Source organism: Dermacentor silvarum, chromosome 2 (genome assembly GCF_013339745.2).
Source record: "Dermacentor silvarum isolate Dsil-2018 chromosome 2, BIME_Dsil_1.4, whole genome shotgun sequence".
Taxonomy (NCBI): Eukaryota; Metazoa; Arthropoda; class Arachnida; order Ixodida; family Ixodidae; genus Dermacentor; species Dermacentor silvarum.
In genome coordinates, this window is record NC_051155.1 from 32,969,478 (window position 1) to 32,989,272 (window position 19,795).

A 19,795-nucleotide genomic window follows, 5' to 3' on the forward strand; every position below is an offset into this window, starting at 1 on the left:
CCAACGCGATGGCGACTTCCTCCGCATATGTTATGTCTCTAGCGCGAAAGCTAAGGCCGTTAACTGTTTCGCCTTCATGGACCACCGCGGCTGTAAACCATCCCCCATGGTGTGGGCCGGTGGCATCCACGTAGAAAACGCTGGGTTTGGAAATCATAATGGCGCGCCAGGGCCTCCGCCCGAGCCAGGCGTCCGCCATCATGGTGTGTGCGTGCCATGTTCCGGGGAAGAGGGCGCACGTGCAGGGCATCGCGCCATTCTTGTGGCGTACGTACGCGCTCTTCCATCTGTCTGAGAGGTTGGAGGTGTAGTCGGGCAAGGAGGCGGCGACCCGACCGTGTCTGAGAAAGACGTGTGATTTGGTTGGTAAGATGAGCTTCCTTGAGCTCCCGATACGTATTCACCATCCCCAGGCCCAGAAGGCGCTGGTTAGAGGTGCTGACCGGGAGATCAAGGGCCCGCTTAATCATCTTTCGGAGGATGACCTCAAGGGCGTCCTCCTCATGCTTGCGGAGATGGAGGTATGGAGTCGAATACAAGATTCGACTAGTCACAAATGCATTAGCCAGCCGCAAGGCATCTTTGCATCTGAGACCCCCGCGCTTGTTGGAAACCCGGCGGACCATGCGGCCCACCTGGTCCCCCACCTTCCGCAGCTTCCCTAGTGTTGTGTCGGACCGGCGGTGTTGGTTGATGAAAAGTCCGAGGACTCTAATTTCATGTTGTTCAGGGATTCGACCATACTCTAGAGAGAGAGAAATTTTGGACGTGCATTTGGGCGAGGGGCGGAGATGCACGAATTCAGACTTTTCGGGGAACATTGGAGGCCACAAGCGTGAGCATATCGGTCCACTATGGTCGCCGCTTGCTGCAGGTTGGCCTGCATGTCTCCCAAAGAGCCTTGCGTGGCCCAGATGGCGATGTCGTCCGCGTAGAGTGCGTTTTCCACCCCCGGGACAGCTTCCAGCTGGGCAGGCAAGTTATTCAAGTTATTCTTGGCCAGATTGAACAAGAGGGGGGAGAGGACAGCGCCCTGTGGTGTACCTGTGGACCCTAGAGTGTATGGGCGATGTTCGGTGTCCTGTATGTGCAAGTATGCGTGTCTCTGTGTTAGAAATTGTAAGACGTACTGAAAAGTGTTACGCCCGCAGTTGGTTTGAGAGAGATGAATTAGGATGATTTCATGAGTGACGTTGTCGAATGCTCCCTTAAGGTCCAAGGCCAGAACCACCTTGTCGTTATGGGGACATTCGATGGGGTCTAGGACTTCCCGATTAAGTTGGAGGAGGACATCCTGTGCGGATCTGTGGGGGCGAAACCCGAACATGGTGTCCGCAAATGTGTTATGGTCTTCCATGAAAGTAGACAACTGGTTCCGCACCATCGTATTCATTAACTTGCCCACACAAGAGTTGAGAGAGATGGGGCGGAGGTTGTCCGGATTTACGGCTTTGCCAGGTCTAGGAATAAAGGTGACAAGTGCTGCCTACAATCGATAGGGAGGGGCACTTCTCCCAGCCAGATAGAATTGAAGTATGCCAACAGTGAATTGTAAGTCGAGTCTGGTAGGTTTGCCAGGAGCTTGACTAATTTTGTCCCGTCCGGGTGCAGTGCCACGTTTCATTTTGGCCAGGGCTACCTTCAGGTCGTGGAGCTGGAAAGGTTGATCCAGCTCGGCATTCTCAGAGCCTGCATATGAGTATGCCGTCCCTCGGGTATCCTGGGTAGTGCACAGGTATTGGTCCCTGAGCTTGTGTGCTAGCTGAGTTGTGTTACCAGCAAAGCCGTGGATGGCGCGCTGCGAAGTGTTTCTGCGTTTCAGTGCGGGTTTGTGTAGAGTCAATGAGGGCGCGAATGAGACGCCATGTGTTTCGGCTGGACATTTGTCGCGCAGCCGTATTGCAGCGGCTAACCCAGTTCGAGTCGGCGAGCTGGGCTGAATACTCTGCCGCCTTCTGGGTAAGCTCTGCTATGCGAGATTTTAGTTTCCTATTGTGTTTCTGATGGCGCCATCGGCGGACGAGGCTGTGCCGGGCTTCCCAAAGGTGGAGGAGGTGGTTATCCACATCCGAGACCGCCTCTGAGAGTTTGATGTGTGTTTCCGTAGAACGCAAGCTAGAAACCAATTGCTGGGACCAGGCCCGGTAGCCGTGCGTGTGTATGGGAACAGTGTCCTGCCAATTTTGTCTGAATTTCGTCCAATCTGAGATGTGGGCTTGTTTGAAGGGTCGTGCCATGGGGCGTGTGCGAATGGTTGTGTTGATGAGGCAATGGTCGCTACCGAGGGTTTCCTCAGTATTGACCCAGTCGGCGAACTGAATGTTGCGTGTGAAGGTCAAATCCGGACAGGTGTCCCTGGTCACGGAGTTGCCAATCCGAGTTGGGTGGACAGGGTCAGTGTGAAGAGTGAGGCCCAGCGTGGACGCAAGCTTCGCAAACTTGCGGCCACGCTTCTCTTCATGGCGGTACCCCCAGACCCGACTGGGGGCGTTGAAGTCGCCCACAATCAGGAGGGGGTCCCGGCCCGCAACTCTCAGCGCACGACTGAAGAGGTCCGCGAATGAGACGTTTTGGAGTTTTGGAGAGCAGTATATGTTGAGGATGTGAATGGATGGGTCCTGTTTGCGGTTGCGGGAGGAGAGTCACCATTACGTAGGAATAGTCGGTTTGGAGGTCAAGATCGACCTTGTTAGCTGTATAATTTCGATGAACGCAGAGACAAGACGAGGGGTCCTGCTGGAACGTCGAATAGTTCGTAAGGGTGGCGCCCTTCCCTGGCTCTTGGAGGGCAACCACCGCGGGAAGATGCTCAAAGGTTGAGATTAAAAGTCGGAGGTCCGCTCTCTTGGTGCGAGAGCGGAGGCCCCGACAGTTCCACTGGGTTATGATGATGGGGGACGCCGATTTGGAGGGGGCAGAACGCCTAACTTTAGGGGTTCCCGCCATGGTTAGGTTGGGCGTTAAGAGTGAGTGGAGCTGCCCCAGAGCCAGTAGGCAGGACCAGAGTTTTGACATCTAGGCCTGCCAGGGTGCAGTCTTCGTCATCGTCAATGTCTACAATGCGACGCGAAAATTTGGAGGGGCGGCCGGATACGTCCCTCGACCCACTTTGCACAGCGTGCGGAGTTGCGCAGCGACAGCTTGATTAACTTTACTCGTGATCAGCTCATCAATTTTCGCGAGCATCTGGGCCATCGCGGTGCCGATCAGGAGCTCCATTTTTGCGCTGAGGCGCGCCTCCATAGTCTCAAAAGAATCATGGCCCGACGGCTTCGGCAGCGTAATCTCACTATCCATGGACTCCGCATTGGAGGCGGAGCGGGAGGTAGGAGCAGACGGTGGGTTGGAGTGTTGAGCCTCAAGGCTCGCAATTTTAGCGCGGAGAGGCTCCGTGTGCTTACGAATCTCCTCAGCAATTAGAGTAGGAGAGGGAGGGGGGGATTGGAAAGGGGAGGCTGCCCCACCGGGACCGCTCACCTGTTTGCCATATTTCACTGCGTTCGCCCAGGCACCGGCTCCCGCATCCTTTCGCTGTTGTTGCTGCTGGCCGCGGTTCCCCTTGCCGTCGTGTGGAGCTGCTGCTGCGCCGCTTGGCCCTTGACGTCACCTCCACGTGGTGGCGTCTGCTGCGTTGTGACGTCGACGTGGCGTGATCCGCCGTGCGAGAACGCCGCATGATGACGAGTCTTCTTCCCCGACTTGGGGAGGCCGCTCTGCTGAGGGGTGGTCATCTTGGGTTGTCTGTATTTGGCTGTACATTCGCGCGAGTTGGTGGCGTGGCTTCGTCCACAGACCGCGCACTTTGGGTTGCACTCGTGAGGGGTCCGCACCCCCTCCACTAGCTCCGCCTGCTGTCCACACAGGCCGCACTTTGCATTGGCTGGGTTGGGACACGAATCAGCCCGGTGTCCAACGGTGCCACACAGTCCGCAGGCCGGAATGGTACGGTAATAGGGTTGAACGAAGGTGATTTCCGAGTTGTAATGAATGTAGCGAGGCTTGACTCTGCCAGCAAAGGTGAGTCGTGCCTTGTTCGATGTGCCGAATTTTCGTACATCCAAGAGTTCGCCTGCGCGCCACTGCAGAGCCTGGCGTAGGGTGTCGGTCGTCTCGTGGTTGGCGACCGTGACCACGCCGTAGCAGACGTCCTCGCCATGCTGCTTCAGGTGGCCGTGGGCGGCCATTTTGCCTTTGTCAGTTTGTAGCTCGAAGTCGCCGAGCAGCTGGTTCGCCGTTTGGGCCTCCCGCGTGCTAGCGATGATGAGGTTCTGCTTCGGCGAGAGAAGCAGGTTGAGCGTTGCCGCCTTTTTTACTCCGAGGAGAGTGGCGAAGGCGGCGCCGAGCGCGCCACGTTGAAAGACGTCTGGTAGCGCTACTTGCTCACGAGGCTTGATGATGACGACAAAGTCTTCTGGGTGTGGTCGAGGCAGAGGCTTAGGCTTCCACGTCGTTGTAGGCTTGCTGCGCTTCGCGCCCCATCCTTGTGCCGCACGCGTGGCGGATCCTGTCTGAGTTGAAGGTGCCTTGCCGGCGGGCGGGGCCGATGGAGCCATTTTCATAGCTTTGCGCTGGGAGCGGCGCTCAACCATGCGAAAGAGTTCTTCGTTGCGGATGGGGTCCGCAGCCGCAGATTGCTGTCCCTCGGAGACCGGGATCGTCGCCCACGCCATGGCGTCGGGATCGTAAGCGCGTTGAGCAGAGAGATCCGTCATCTTGCAAGACTGGTCCGTTCTCACCCGCGCGCCGATGTAGCCGTTAGGCTCAGCGTCGGCAACGCGAGGCCGGAACGGAAAATCGCTCTAAGTTTGCCAAAAATTGGCCCACCTGGATGAGATTGGTGTCCTCGGGTGCCAGGCAGCTTTAGGAGTCCGATGGAAGCAAAATTGATGGGGTGGCACGAAATTGACCGTGGCTTTCGTCAGTAATTGACGGCAGCCGATGCACCACACCACGCAAGAGGCAAACGCCAATCGCGTTTCCCTGTACGACGGAGAGCAAACGCGACGTCCCAGTGGAAGGGGAGCGGTGGGCGAGGAGGGATGATGATGATAAGTGGTTCTTGAGGGAAAGGGAAAGGTTGGCGCTATCTTCTGCAGCCCTTGAGGGAGCACGGCTCAGCGCCAGCGAGGAGGGCTTCGAGACGCCCTAGACTGCGGGTGCGCGTGCCCGCTCTCCCACTGCGGCGCATACGCGCAGCCCTTCCGGCCTCTGCCGCTTGTGCCGCTGACTCTCTCTGGGCTCTAGCCCGCCTCTCCCATAACAGTGTCGACAACGGCGTTTAGCCGTTCCGTCACGTAGCCAGCGTTTCGACAGCGGTTGCGTGCGGTCACATAAACAACGCGCACAACTGTTGTCGACGGCGGCGGTGTTTTGCCCGCGTTCGCACCGAACGCGCGCGGCGTTGGTGACGTGTTTATGAAGAACGTGCCAACCTTTGCCGTACACCCTGTAGCGGTGTACCGTAACGACCATAAGGCCATGGTCCCTGTGGTTACTGAATAAATGAAAACCACCGGATAATGTATATTTCTCATTATTTAATAGTTCAAATAGCCAGTTACACCATCACATCCTAATAGTCATAATGGTAAATACATAATTCCCACCATAGTACATCTTCGATGGTTTTCCATCTTCACCCCAGTTGAAGGGCTGACAGCTTGTTTTTGTTTGAGGTAATAGGGCAAGTAGACAATAAAAACTGCTTCCTGAAGTACGAACAGCATTAAGCTTCAACTTTAATTTCAGCTTTATTTGAGCATTTACTTTACACGAAAACAGAAAAATGCTAGGACATGCACGATAAGTTCACCGAGGATTACGATACTCCCTAATGCAAAACTTTAGCGCAGCTCTATACGTGTTTCATGCCGCGATATATTGGCTGGCGCCGACAATCTGTCTCATCCGGCACGTTGCAAACGGAGCGAAGTGTGGCGCGACTGCCTCGCTAATCTGAAGATAGCGAGAGCCAGCGCGTGGGTGACGTGTGGGTGCAATTCACAGCAGCCGTCAGCGACAGACCTCCAAGACGACGTGAACTACTCTGGCACCATCGTCGCTGCACTACTCTTTTCTTCTATTGTTTTCGCCATACCCTCCTCCACTTTCCCCCTCATGGATCCGCTGCACCCTCCACTCTCTTTCAGCCTGCGCTCGTTCGCTCGGTTGCGAGTGACAATGCTGACGCCGACACTTGCCGCAGGAAAAGCTGCGAAACTGCATCTCGATTGGGTGCTTGCCCCGTTACTTGGCAGGAACAGGAGACACACACACACACAAAAAAAAAACACATTTGAGCAACAAATAGATATTTTTTTGCACATTTTAATTTGATACACAAGAAAAGTTATCTCCGACAGAAACAAGAGTTTCGTCTGTTATGGCCAGATGAGGGCCGACAGGTAGAAGAAACGCGTCAAATAACACATAATCAGTAAAATAAAATAAAGTTACCGGAACTATCACGCCGTAAGGCTTGGGTCTTCCCGTAAATACCATTGTAATGGCCATAATACCATTGCACCATTGTAATGTAAGATATCTCGTCGCGATTTTCATACAACGAGGCAATGCGCGGGCGCTTACGATCTCGCCGTCGACGATGTCGTAGAAGCGCTCGACGAGGTACATGGCCGTGGTGCGTCCCGAGCCGGCGGTGCCGACGATGGCAACCCGTTGGCCGGGCTCCACGGAGAAGGTGACGCGGTCCAGGACCTTGACATCTTGCTCGCCCGCGTACGAGAAGCTCACCTCGTTCAACGTCAGGAAGCCGCGCACCATGTCCTGCAGGAATCAGTCACACCTGCTGCAACGTGGCTCTTCGACGCCATTTTCCTTCTCTACACCAAGCTTGCATACGCGTTGTCATTTTGTAGGTTTTAACGCCATAAAGCAAAACTAGTGCTAAGAGAGACGCTGGTATGGAACGCCTAGGAAAAACTTTCATCACTTTAGGTTCTTTAATGCGTGGGACACGAGCGTTCCGTCCCCATTCATATGTTGCCGCCACGGACGGTATAATTGAACCATCGACCGCGTGGCTGAGCGTAACGGAAAACGCCTTAGCCACTGCGGCTCTTAAGTAAGTTTTAAGTTGCTGCAACTCACAACCTCATCAATGTTTTCGTAGGTATAGTTACATTTAGCTAGAAGTGTTTTTGTACGATTTAGAGGCACGAAGAAACCTCGGGCTCTCACTACGTCATGGCGTTAGCTGAGGTTGACGCTACATGCTCCATCACAAGTTACGACTTACGTTAAAACGGCAATTAAAAAAAAGTTGTCGCTAAAAAGGGCTGTTAAGAAAAGTTGGTAGTCACAGCTCAAATATAGTAATCAACACATTCTCTGGTTAAGCAGTTGCAAAGCGACAATGACACAACCTACCCGTACGTATACCTTAATCGTATTACTCTTAACATTCTTAACCTTAATTTCTTAATTTCTTACTGGGACACAAAGTACCTTATTTTAGTACCTTATGGGACACAAGTACCCTTAAGAGCCACCGTTTTGACAAGTGGGCTTGTCAAGACAAGTCCACTTGTCGAAACATTGGCTCCTGCTCTAACCTTGGTATCGTGTTGCTCATCGTCTCGAATTTCTATCTCTCGCATTCCCCCTGTTTTCTCTAATTACATAGGCGGGATAGCCCTACCCTCCCATAGGAATTGAAGCGGCGTGCAAATTCTAACACTGACTAAGATACAGTGATCGTTATCTTGATTGGGTACTGCAGTTTCACACTCGTTTTGCTCCCAGCCGTAAGTGTGCCGTCGAAATCTCCGAGCCCGCAAGAGTGGTACGAAGTTCGAACACGAGTACTTTAACGTTCCTCAGGTGCGGAAATAACAGACATCCTAGCTGCTCGCTCAACAAGGACTGCGCAGAAAAATTCTAGCACTGGAAGCTTGCAGATGTGCCTTTATTTCTCTGCGAAGTATACGCCCACTTCTGATGCGTAGTGCGCCCGGAGGCGTATTTCTATTTCAGCCCCCGTACAGCGCTCGACCGCTGGCGCCGCGCTGCGCCGCTCGCGCGTACCATGTTTCTAGCCGCCGCCGTTGGAACGGAGGAGGCGTTGACGGAGAACACGCTGGGTTGGGGGTGACTAGCCTGCTGTTCGGGGATCGGTGGTATTCATAAACGCATCACTGTTTTGATGATCCAAATATAATCTCACTATCAGGGAGGGAGCAGTCTACCTGACTGGAGCAGTATTTTTTTATTTGGGGTGTTGCTACGCTGCGCTCCGCAACACCCCAACGACCGCCGCTTCGCGTCGGCGCCCGGCACCACGGCTTCCGCCGTGGCGCCGGGGTTCAAACTACCGCGCTGGCAAACAGACAGGAAAACAAAAGGAAAAAAAGCGTGATATGAAAAAAAAATCGAACCGGGGCGGGATTCGAACTCGCGTAGGTGTAATCCCGAAGCGAGCGCCGTAACCACTCAGCCGCACAGCCATACTTGCTACGCTTGCAAGCATGCGAACCATATAGCCCAGACCACACGTACGCTTCCAAACGCGCGCGAGCTCGCGTCCGCGCGCCCACGCATGCGCAGACGGTGCTGCACGGCTCGTACGCGTCGAAACGCGGCGCGATCTCGCTGATCAGCTCCTCTCAGTTATCGCGCGCCTGGGCTGCCCCGCGTCGGCGCGCCTGGCTACGCAGCGACGGCGCGGTACATTCAACTCTCAGTTAAGCAGAATTATACCATGCAAGAAAGTGCTTCTTCTTCACTTTTTGTGCTGATCTAACAGCTCCAAAAAGATAACAATTACGTTTATAAATATCGAAGCATTTTGAAGCACTGCCAACAACGAAATACGAAGTGGCGTCTGCCAAGGTGTAAACAAGTGAGGCCAGTGAGCGCGCGCTGTCGCGCGTATTTGTGGATGCAAACCGCCATTTCTCGCTAGGCGCGGCAACCGCAAGGCGCGTAGACGCGAGCTTACGCGCGTCCGCAAGCGTACGTGTAGTCTGGGCTTAAGATTGTGTTCGAGCGCCCTCGGTGAAAGCAACCACCTAGAAACGCGGTACGCGCGAGCGGCGCAGCGCGGCGCCAGCGGTCGAGCGCTGTACGGGGGCGCAAATAGAAATACGCAGCCCGGAGACATATTGGGTATAGAGCTGCACTCGCTGTTCGTCGCAAACAAATGTTTGCGGTTTGCAGGTCACTTATGTATGGAGAGGACTGAGCAAGTACTCCCGCTAAGTTATCTCTGTCTTCAGCATTTTGACTCCGTAATTTCTTAGGCACTTGTTTAGGCACGAAGCACAGAAAATGCGCCATAGAAATATTCGTGAATGATATGAAAGCGTAGCTCCTTCTTACGGACAAGATGTTTTATGAATTGATAGCTTGCTCATTGTCACAAAACGTTGCTAAAGAAATATTTGCCACACCACTGCCAAGGGTTCGACGGAATGTTTCGGAAAACATTCCCACCACTCTCGGAAGCGGTCTTCATGTGCATGCCCGCCATAGTCGGCAGACAGGTCAAGAGCAGCTGTTGAAATCACTTCACGAGGATAGCTCAATCGGCGCTCATGAGATTCAAGATGTTGCTATAGCGAGCAGAGAAATAGATGTCTAAGTGGGCACACTGACCAAGGTGATGCCGCTCCTGTCGGAGAAGTCGATGGTCGGTACGCGATCGATCAGCCGGAATAACTTCTGGGCGGCGAGCTTGGCCTTGTGATAGTCGGGCGAGTAGGCCACTGCTTGGCCCACTATGGCGGTGCCGAGAATCACGCCCTCCACCACCCTGCCGAAAGAGGAGAACGCATGGAGAAAATTGATGTCGCCATGAATCTTGTTCTTACGCACAGCAGGGCCAAATTCTCGCGTAAGTTTATTTGATGTGTAGGGCATGTTCCAGCGCTACGTTCAAATGTCTCGTGTCGAGGTCTAGCCGGTGCATAGTTTTGTTATGTACCGTGGAGTCACCGTCGACTCCTGGTCAGAACGCCAATGATACCTTCTTAGCGCAAGTTATTTAAGCTCACTGAGATGCTTCCCTGTGGATTTAAGAATCACATCTAGCCATCTCGTGTACTGGCAACCCAGCTTTCTCTACCTTCCACTTTAGCTAGCATTAACTTACGTTCTATTGAAGCGGCAGCCCGCATGGCAAGACCAAAATAAGAAAACTTTACTTTCAGCTCTTTTGCTTCGAAGGAATATTCGGGTTTTACCTCACTAATAACGTAAAAATTGGTTCGTTTGGCAGACCATGGAATTCTGAAAACTACGTCAGCATCAGAGCTCGGAGAATCAAGTTTCGTTCTTGCATATTTTGGCAAGGCCTACGATTGCGCACCCGTACTTCATCACAAGAAAAACCAGACCGTTAACCAGCGAATTTTCGTTTTAAGGCTAACATTTTCTCTATCGTATTATTTGAAAGGCCACCAAGTGCTCTATCTTATAGCGCTAACCTTCGCTGAACTTATTTAATAGAGCTGCCATCTTTATCTCTTCTGGATTCTCAAAATCGTTGTGTTTTACAAAACCTACTATTTCGTTGTTAATTTGCATCGTAGTAATGGCGTGGAGCAGACGTAGAACACCGAGCTTCTAATACGAAGGTCGTTGGTTCGAATGCTCCTCCAGTCCACTACATTTTCAGGCTTGGAGTGACGCCTGACACCAGCAAAAAAAAAAAAAATGTCGAGAGCCAGTGATGCTATACTAGTCCAGGTGCAACCAAATTTGGAAGGCCCACTAAGCTTCAACACAGGCACTCCGTCACCAGAATAGGAATTGGCCTCCCTGGTGCAGTATTCTGCCAATACCTCCCTCATGACACCTGTAATTAACTCATGGCCCTCCGTCCCGAGCGGCTGCGGATCACCTGACCAAGGCGGTGGTGACACCTGCGACGCGGCAGAGCGTGCTAAGGAACTCTGGATCCGGACAGGTCGCCAGTAGAAACTGAACTTGGCAACGTTCAACATGCGAACGCTCTCGTATGAGGCTGGCTTAGCAGGGCTGTTTGAGGAATTATCAGGCATGGTCTGGGATATTATTGTCCTTAGTGAGGTTATGAGAATAGGTGAGGCTTATACAGTGCTGACTAACGCCCACGTCCTCTGCTACAGAGGTCTTCCAGATAAGAGAGACTACGGGATAGTATTTCTAATCCATAAGCACATAGCGGGTAACATTGATGAGCTCTACAGCATAAATGAGAGAATAGCAGTCGTCGTAATATAGCTAAATAGGAGGTATAGAATAAAGGTAGTACAAGCCTACGCCTAACCTCTAGTCACGATGAAGAAATCGAAAAGTGTTATGAAGATGTTGAATTAGCGATGAGAAAGGTGCAAACTCAATATACTACAGTCATGGGCGACTTCAATGCAAAAGTTGAGAAAAATCAGGCTGGTGAGCAAGCAATTGGCAACTACGACGTCGATTCTAGGAACACTAGAGGAGAGATGTTGGTACAATTCGCGGAAAGGAATAGGTTCCGATTAATGAATACCTTCTTCAGGAAGTGCAGCAACAGGAAGTGGACCTGGAAAAGCCCTATTAGAGAAACAAGGAATGAAATAGATTTCATACTCTCTGCCGATCCAAGCATAGTGCAGGGTGTAGAAGTGTTAGATAGGGTAACGTCCAGTGACCATAGATTAGTGAGGTCTAGGATTTCTCTGAATATGAAGAGAGAAAGTGTAAAATTAAACAAGAAACAAGCCAACCTAGTGCAGTAAGGGTAAAAGGAGACCATTTCAGGCTGGTTCTCGCAATCAAATATACAGCTTTAGAACAGAAAGAGGAAGACAACATAGAGGTAATGAATGAAACTGTAACTAGGCTCAGAAGCAGCAATTGAAGTGAGAGGTAAGGCACCAAGGCGAACAGTAGGTAAGCTCTCCCAAGAAACAAAGGACCTAATAAAGAAACGACAAAACATGAAAGTGTCCAACTCAAGAGATCAGAATTCGCTGAACTGTCAAAACTGATCAACAAGGAGAAAGTAAGGGATATTCGAAATTACAACGTGGGGAAAGATTGAGGAAGCCGTAAAATATGGACGCAGCATTAAATCAGTAAGAAGAAAGCTTGGCATAGGACAAGGCAAGATGTATGCACTGAAAGATAATAAGCATGGTAATATTATCAGCAATTTCGATGACATAGTAAAAGCAGCGGAAGACTTCTATAATGACCTGTACAGTGCCCAAAACAGCCAAGCTACTTTCTTTTGAAGTAGTGATGAACAAGATAGAGAGAGGTGCCTTCTACAACTAGCGATGAAGTTAGAAGGGCATTGCAAGACATGACCCGGGGAAAACTGCTGATGAAGATGCAATAACAATCTATTTAATAAAAGAGGGAGGAGATATCATGTTTGAAAAGCTTGCGGCCCTTTATACGCAATACCGCACGACTTCAAGTGTACCAAAGAACTGGAAAAATTCCAATATTATACTAATCCATAAGAAGGAGACGTGAGCATTAGCTTGTGTCATATGTAAGTGCCGCGAGGTGCCGCTAGAAGATCGGGGCGGCCACTCAAGCTCCGGGAAGAAGAGTGAACGGGTGCACGAGCACGGCGGCACGAGGCGCGATCTCGCAGTGTTCGAACCAGGCGGGCAGAAGTTCCGAGCTCCTGAGGTGAACGAGGGGAGAGGTCCTGCCAGGCGAGACGTCCGTGGCAAGGTGCGGAGGATCGTGGAGCCGAGCGTGGACGAGGGCGTCCGAGGAACCAGGGCTCCTGCTGCCAGTGCTCGAGATGCTAGCTGACCCTAGGGCCGGCAGTCCCTGAGCTGCCGCACCTGAGCTGTGCCGAGCAGCGTTCGTCTGGCACAGATGTTGCTGTGCTAGACTCGGTCCTCACGTGCGACCGCCGCACGTGGATTGCGAGCGGCGTACGAGCTGGGCACCGAGGGCGTGCTGCTGGAGAAGGCGTTCCCTGGCTGCTGCCGCTGCTGCTCCTGAGCGCGCCGAGCCAGAGAATCGTGATGGACGGGCCCTGAACGCGTCGTCGCCGCAGCCGGCTCGAGCATGGGTACCGTGACGACAGAACCGTGAGCCTCTCACCACCGGACTGTGTCAGCCCGTTTATCCGCGTGTGCTGTGCGTGGACGTACTGACTGCCGTTACGCAGCTTACTAACTCTCTGTATATATATACATATTTTAAGGTTCTTTTTGTTTGTGATAAATGCTCCCAAACGGCTCTCTGTCCTCCTTCCGCATCACTGCGCACTAGCGAAAGTGCCGAACAGTCCTAAACACCACAGCTTGTTTTCAGTACTGTATAAAATACTCACCAAGATAATTTCCAGTAGAATGAGGGCAACACTTGACTTCAATCAAGCAAGAGAACAGGCTGGCTTCAGGAAAGGATATTCTACGATGGATCATATCCATTCATCAATCAAGTAATCGAGAAATCTGCTGAGTACAATCAGCCTCTCTATGTGGTTTTCAGAGATTATGAAAAGGCATTTCCTCCATTAGAGATACCAGCAGTCATAGAGGCATTAGCGTAATCAAGGAGTACAGGAGGCACACGTGAATATCTTGGCAAATATCTACAAAGATTCCACAGCTACCTTGGTTCTCCACAAGAAAAAGTAGAAAGTTACCTATCAAGAAAGGGGTCAGGCAAGGAGACACAATCTCTCCAATGCTCTTCACTGCATGCTTAAAAGTATTCAAGCTCTTAGAATGGGAAGCCTTAGGATTGAGGATCAACGGCGAATATCTGAGCAACCTTCGGATTTCCGACGACATTGTCCTATTCAGCAACAATGGGGACGACTTACAACAAATGATTGAGGACCTTAACCGAGAAAGTGTAAGAGTGGAATTGAAGATTAATATGCAGAAGACAAAGGTAATGTTCGATAGCCGGACAAGGGAACAAGAATTAAAGATCGCCAGTGAGCCTTTAGAGTGTGTAAAGGAGTACATTTATCTAGGTCAATTACTCACGGGGGACTCTGATCATGAGAAGGAAACCTGCAGAAGAATAAAATTGGGTTGGAGTGCATACGGCACACATTACCAAATCCTGACTGGCAGCTTACCGCTGTCGTTGAAAAGAAAACTGTACAATCATTGCATTCTACCAAAGCTAAGATATGGGGCAAAAACTTGGACATTTAACAGAAGCTCGAGAAGTTAAGGACAGCACAAAAAGCGATGGAACGAAAAATGTTAGGTTGTAAGAGACAGGAAAAGAGCGGTGTGGATCGGAGAGGAAACGGGGATAGCCTATATTCTAATTGACATTTAGACAAAACTGGAGCTGGGCAGGCGTAGTATGGATAACCGGTGGACCATTAGAGTTACAGAATGGACACCAAATAAGGGAAGTGCTGTCGAGGATGGCAGAAAACTACGTGGGGTGATGGAGTTAGGAAATTTGCAGGCGCAAATTGAAATCAGCTATCGCAAGATAGGGTAATTGAAGATCGTAGAGACATAAATGTCCTGCAGTGGATATTAGGCGGATGATGATGAATTTGAATCGACTGTTGACCGATTGCCATAACTTTGCTCTTATAACGTTTAGCAAAACACCAGCGTTCTTACTTTCTTCCTTCACCTTAAGAATTGAGGTCCTTTTTTAAAGTACTTTATGCTCCATCCTGCCACTACAGCAGTTCCGTCTGCAAACGTAAGTTAGTTACTATGTTTCGCACTGTTCACTCCTAATCACTTATTTCAGCTCACAGTTTCTGGCTATATATTCTGTGTGTAAATTAATAAATATGAAGAGAGAATGCAATCTCGGTTGACCATTTTTTTTGTTCTTGAACCAGTTTGAGCTATTAACATTCCTCTTAACAAGCACTTATTGTCCCTTGTAAAGGTTTTTAGTAGAAATCTGGAGGTGTTCAGGAATTACCATTGTCTTTGGAGTACCAATTTTCCAAAGCTTGCATTTATAATCTGAGTCAAAGGTTTTGTTATAATTGATGAAACAAAAATGCAAAGGTGCTTGGTATGCTGTACAACTTTCCGTAATCACTTTCATGGTTGTGATGTGGTCCCTGGTAGCACGTCCTTTTCTGAACCCTGCTTGCTCTATCTCCATCTCTCTTTTCATGTATGACTATAAGGTTTTCTGAAATATTTAGAGGGGCAGTTTACTTATGTGAGATGTTACGGCAACGGTTCTATGCTTAGGTCATGCTCTCGCATCTCAATGTTTAAGCAGTGAAATAAAAATAGATTTATGGTGTCATTTTGCTGTGTTGTTAATTTGTTGACCTAATTTAGCGATGCCTTTCGTTCATTCAGGTCCGGTCTTCTGGACGATTGCAATAGGGACGTAGTCTGGACCGTTCGATTTCCTTGCGGGTAACTGCTGGAATACCCATCTAACTTCATCCCTTAAAACTTTGTTCTAGCCCATATATCATATCTACAGAAGACTTATGCTCCTTTTCATTTTTCTTACAGATTTTGTGTGTATTCCTTTTATCTCTTCTTTGTCTTCCAACATCGTCAGATTGTTTTCCTGCGTTGCAATGACCTACATAATTTTTAGGTTGAAAAACCACTGTTTTTCATAAACATCGTTGAAAAGGTCCCTTGTTCTTCCTTTCGAACTACTTTACTTGATTTGTTAACACTGTGTCCTTAAGTGCGCCTGCTTTTCAATCCTTGTCTGCTTTTGAAATTCAAGTAACAAACCGTGGATATGCTCCAGCATAAAACAGTGGATCACATCCCTTCGCAAGACTACGCCAGTTGATTCCTACTTTCGGTGAGGGACTTTTTCTGTGATACAGGTCGACTGTGAAACAGGAGTTTTAGCTTCAAGCGAACGTAAACGCACATCTTTACCGTAATATTTATTTATCTTTATGCGAGGAACCACGCTACCAAAGCTGCCACCACCGTGGAATATTTCAAGGTAGTAGAAACAAGATCGTCACGAAGACACGTCAGCAGGCCTCGAAAATAAAAGCAAAGAAAGGGGCATATTCAAGCATTCGCACATTTGCTGACGTAAACTGACACATTTTTGTCGGTTTTTATGGTGAACACTTTTGTACACTTTTGCTTAACGGAATACTAGCACAGACGCCTCAGTCGGCATCGTTGTGGTGTGAAAGCACCCAACACAGCCAAATCGAAAGATATTTACCTTTTAAGGTGGCTTTTGGGAAGTATCACGCTTTCCGGTGTGAACATCTGTAGTTAATACATACTACGTAGCTTCCAGGAATATGCGGAAATCGCCAAGGGGCGACTACTGATGTTCCTGCAAGGCTAGCGAAACGTGTTTCTTCCTCCAAGAGAGGTACGAGATAACGGATAACATTGCTACCCACGACTCAAAAAAGTCATTTGACGTCGTTTTCCATACCGATGAATATACTACACTGATTCAAGAAGCCAGTTCCGCTGCTACAGCTTCAGTTCTACCTTTGTGTCCACAACGGACTTCTAAGGCCTGACCCTGCCACGGCCCTCTTTGTTTTTTTTTTTAGAAACGTAGTGGGAATTTTACTCCACGGTTTTAAACAACTTGTACGCGCACCTTCTATTGCGGTCCCAGATATGCGTGTTAGAAAGCGAAGCCTTACTTGAGGAGGCTCCCGAATTGGAGGTCGCATTGTCCAACGAGGAGGCTACCGTAAAGCAGCGATGTCGCGTACGCCATTGACGGGATGCACTGCGCCACACCGAACGTGAATCCGCGCACGATAGCCTTGCGTTTCATGATCCTGCGCCACAGGAACACGGTTGAGTTCATCATGACAGGGAGCAAACGATCGACACGCTGCAAAAATTGAGCCTGGCCTGTGACCTCTTAGGCTTTTCTGCGACACTCGTATGGTTGGCCGAGATAATGATTGAGGTTTCCAGTATGAAAGACCAACCATCCCGAATCTAATGCCTTGACGAGTGGCAGGTGTTAATGGTGCGAGTTTCCATGGAATTTCTTATGAAGTTAGACAGCCAGGGCCATTGCTATAGGTAGTACAGGTAGATATAGCGATTTTTTTGTTGTCAATGACTTTAACCACTGAAATAGTTGTCACCTCAGTAGAAAATTGCCAGTAATACAAATAATGTTTTATCACTCCGAGCCACGTTAGTCGCAAGTCCTGTATGTGCAGTTGTCCCATTTAACAATGAAGACGCGCTGTTAACTACGACATCTACTTAAATGCCACCTAAAAAGGAAAACTGCAACAGTACCGACCTTGTGCAACTTCTATAGAGGGAAGTAAGGTTTAGAATTTGCAGTAGCGGCCCATTACCTTCCTGTGATTCGCACCTGTGGTTTTCACAAATACGCTGCATAAATTTACACAGTGCTGGAGAAATATAAGCAGCGAATTACGCTGAAAATTGAAGTGTGAATAGTGCCAAACCTAACCGTATATAAGTTTTTATAACATTGTATAGAATTGTTAAAACGCCGCCCTTGGTGGTTCTTCAATTATTGGCATGAAGCACCACAGCTTCAGAGTTTGTACTAAGTCAGTTTTACACTAAATAAAGGGTGACTTTGCATAATTTTCACTATGATAGTATAAAGAGTGCAAGGACCATGCGATGAATAAGGTTAAACGTTATGCATAGCAGGAATCAAACATGACTTCTTTTCACTGTTACTAAAGGTGAGCATATATATGGTTGCCACTTCTGGCAATTATTCTGAGTAAACATGCGACACAAAGCCTGATACTAATACTGATACTGAGAACTAAGGGAAGGCGAAAGGCGCAAATGCATAAGTGCTCTTACTTTTGCAATATCGAAAAAGCAACCACGACCGCGTGATATAGAAATCACCGGAAGGCTTCATAAATACAAGTTATGGGCTTATAAATAAATCAAAAGCGCGACTATGGCGTAGCAAGCGCGACACAGTCGCAGAAACGGGACACGATACGAAAGTGAGCTACTTTGGAAAACTTCATTTCCGTAAACGGCACCAATTCTTGTGTATGGGAGGTCTAACAATTGATATGAAAAAAAAAAAACAAGAACAAGGAACTGAGTTATCTCACACATCCGCATGGGACAATATATACAAACACAATAAGACAGAAGATTTAAAAGCATAGTGTGAGCATGTTTATTGATATTGCTAAAGTTTTTTTTTTCTATCACTCTGTGAACTCTGGTAAGGAAAATCTCGCGGAGCACTGGTGCCGCCTTAGAACCAATACATACTCAAGATTTTATGCTATACAAAGCATATACCCAGCCAACGAAAGTGCTAGCTTTTCAAGTAGAACGACGTTAACACAAGGAAAACTTAATCACTACTTACGAGAAGAGAACCCGGGTTTTTGTAGAGCAGCTTGCATTGGCCGTGGATGATTTGTATGATTTTATCCGGAACGAAGAGCGTATGAGGAGTGTTAAAGTGTGTATTAAAGAACAAAATGACGAGCTAACCTTTAAAAACAAGACGTTGCTGCCTATGAAATAATTCCTTCAATTAACGTTGTTTTACTTGAACAGCCCTCTCGATGGTTGGTGTGATGCTTTGCATACCCAAAATTCTAGAGCATACATTGATTCTGAGGTTGCGCCTGTGCACTGAGGTGCATTCCTTACCAGAGTTCAATGAGCGATAGAAAAACAAGTTGCATAGACTGACAGAAAAAGCTTTCTGTTATGTCAACAATTATTTGTTTGTATACAAGGCTACAGAGTGCAACAGAACTACAGTTGACATTCTAAAATGATTTCGTGAGGACGGTCTTAGGTTGCATTTTAAAATGTAAAAATATCATGTAAAAAGATCTGGCTTGCACTGAAACGTGTGTTGGTGCTACCAGCCACGATCTAGCCGTTGCTATTGTTTTCCTACAATTATTTTCTAAGGTAGTAAATAATATCGTCGTGTTGTCTTGAATGCGTTCTGTCCTCTGAAAGTCATGCGACCATGACATGACAATAAGCATCCAGGAGCAATTATCTAGGCTACATGCTGTGGGCTACCCAAGCTACTACTGCATGTGAACAGATCGTGAGGTGGGTAAAACAGAAGGTACAAAGAGTACAAGAGCGTCACCATGAAAGGAAGCCGTTTGTCATTCCCGTGAAAAACACGTGGATTGCATTCAGGACTTCGTATATGCTATACATTTGTGATGTAAGTGCGTGTACTTAGGTAATACAGGCAGGTGCCTTAACCAGAGATTTAAAGGACGCAAGTACAACGTCAAAAAAGTGGTGTCAGGCCATCTAGGTATCGACTGCCAGAATTGCGATTGCGTCCCAGTCTTTAAAAAAACACGACCATTTTAAGTAGGGCTCAAGGCAGAATGGCACAAGTAGTAATTGAAACATATAAAATCGACAAAATGAAACAGAAATGTGTGAGCTTTCCACCTTTTGCCTTATCAGAGAAAGAAAGGAGGCTTGTAGAACCTTCGCCTTGAAATGACCAGGTGCGACGTGATGACACGTGTGGGTTCTGCGCTGTATCTTTATTTGTTTGTCTCCAGGGCTTTATTATCAATCCGCTTTCATTGTATAAATTACACGTGCGATCAAATTAAACGTTCAGTTGAAAGTTAGCGTTGTGTATGTGTCCTCTTATTCTTGGTCCCTGTCGTGTTGCGCTGCTCCGTGCACATTATGAAAGCATAGACAAGTTGTCGCATAATTTTAGGAACAATTCAAACAATACAGCGTTGATAGATTGTTTTCTTCGCCGTTTATGTTACCTATAGGCTATGTAATCTTAGAACCAAGCTATGAGCTCAGGATAGTGGCGTAAGTGGTTGTGGCGTTAGGCATGAGCACTTACGCATTTATACAATGCAAAATTGGTGTTGTGTACCAGC

At 48.7% G+C, this 19,795-nt stretch overlaps 1 protein-coding gene across 1 annotated transcript in view; it reads right to left on the minus strand.

Annotated features, from left to right (window-relative positions):
• LOC119439963 (phosphatidylcholine translocator ABCB4) overlaps positions 1-19,795 on the minus strand; it is a 148,119-nt gene that overhangs the window by 28,712 nt on the left and 99,612 nt on the right. Inside the window, exons 19-21 of the mRNA XM_049662682.1 lie at positions 16,565-16,705; positions 9,616-9,772; positions 6,589-6,786 (exon numbers count right to left, since the gene is read on the minus strand). Coding sequence (XP_049518639.1) covers positions 6,589-6,786; positions 9,616-9,772; positions 16,565-16,705 — 496 coding nt within the window. The remainder of the gene's footprint in view (positions 1-6,588; positions 6,787-9,615; positions 9,773-16,564; positions 16,706-19,795) is intronic.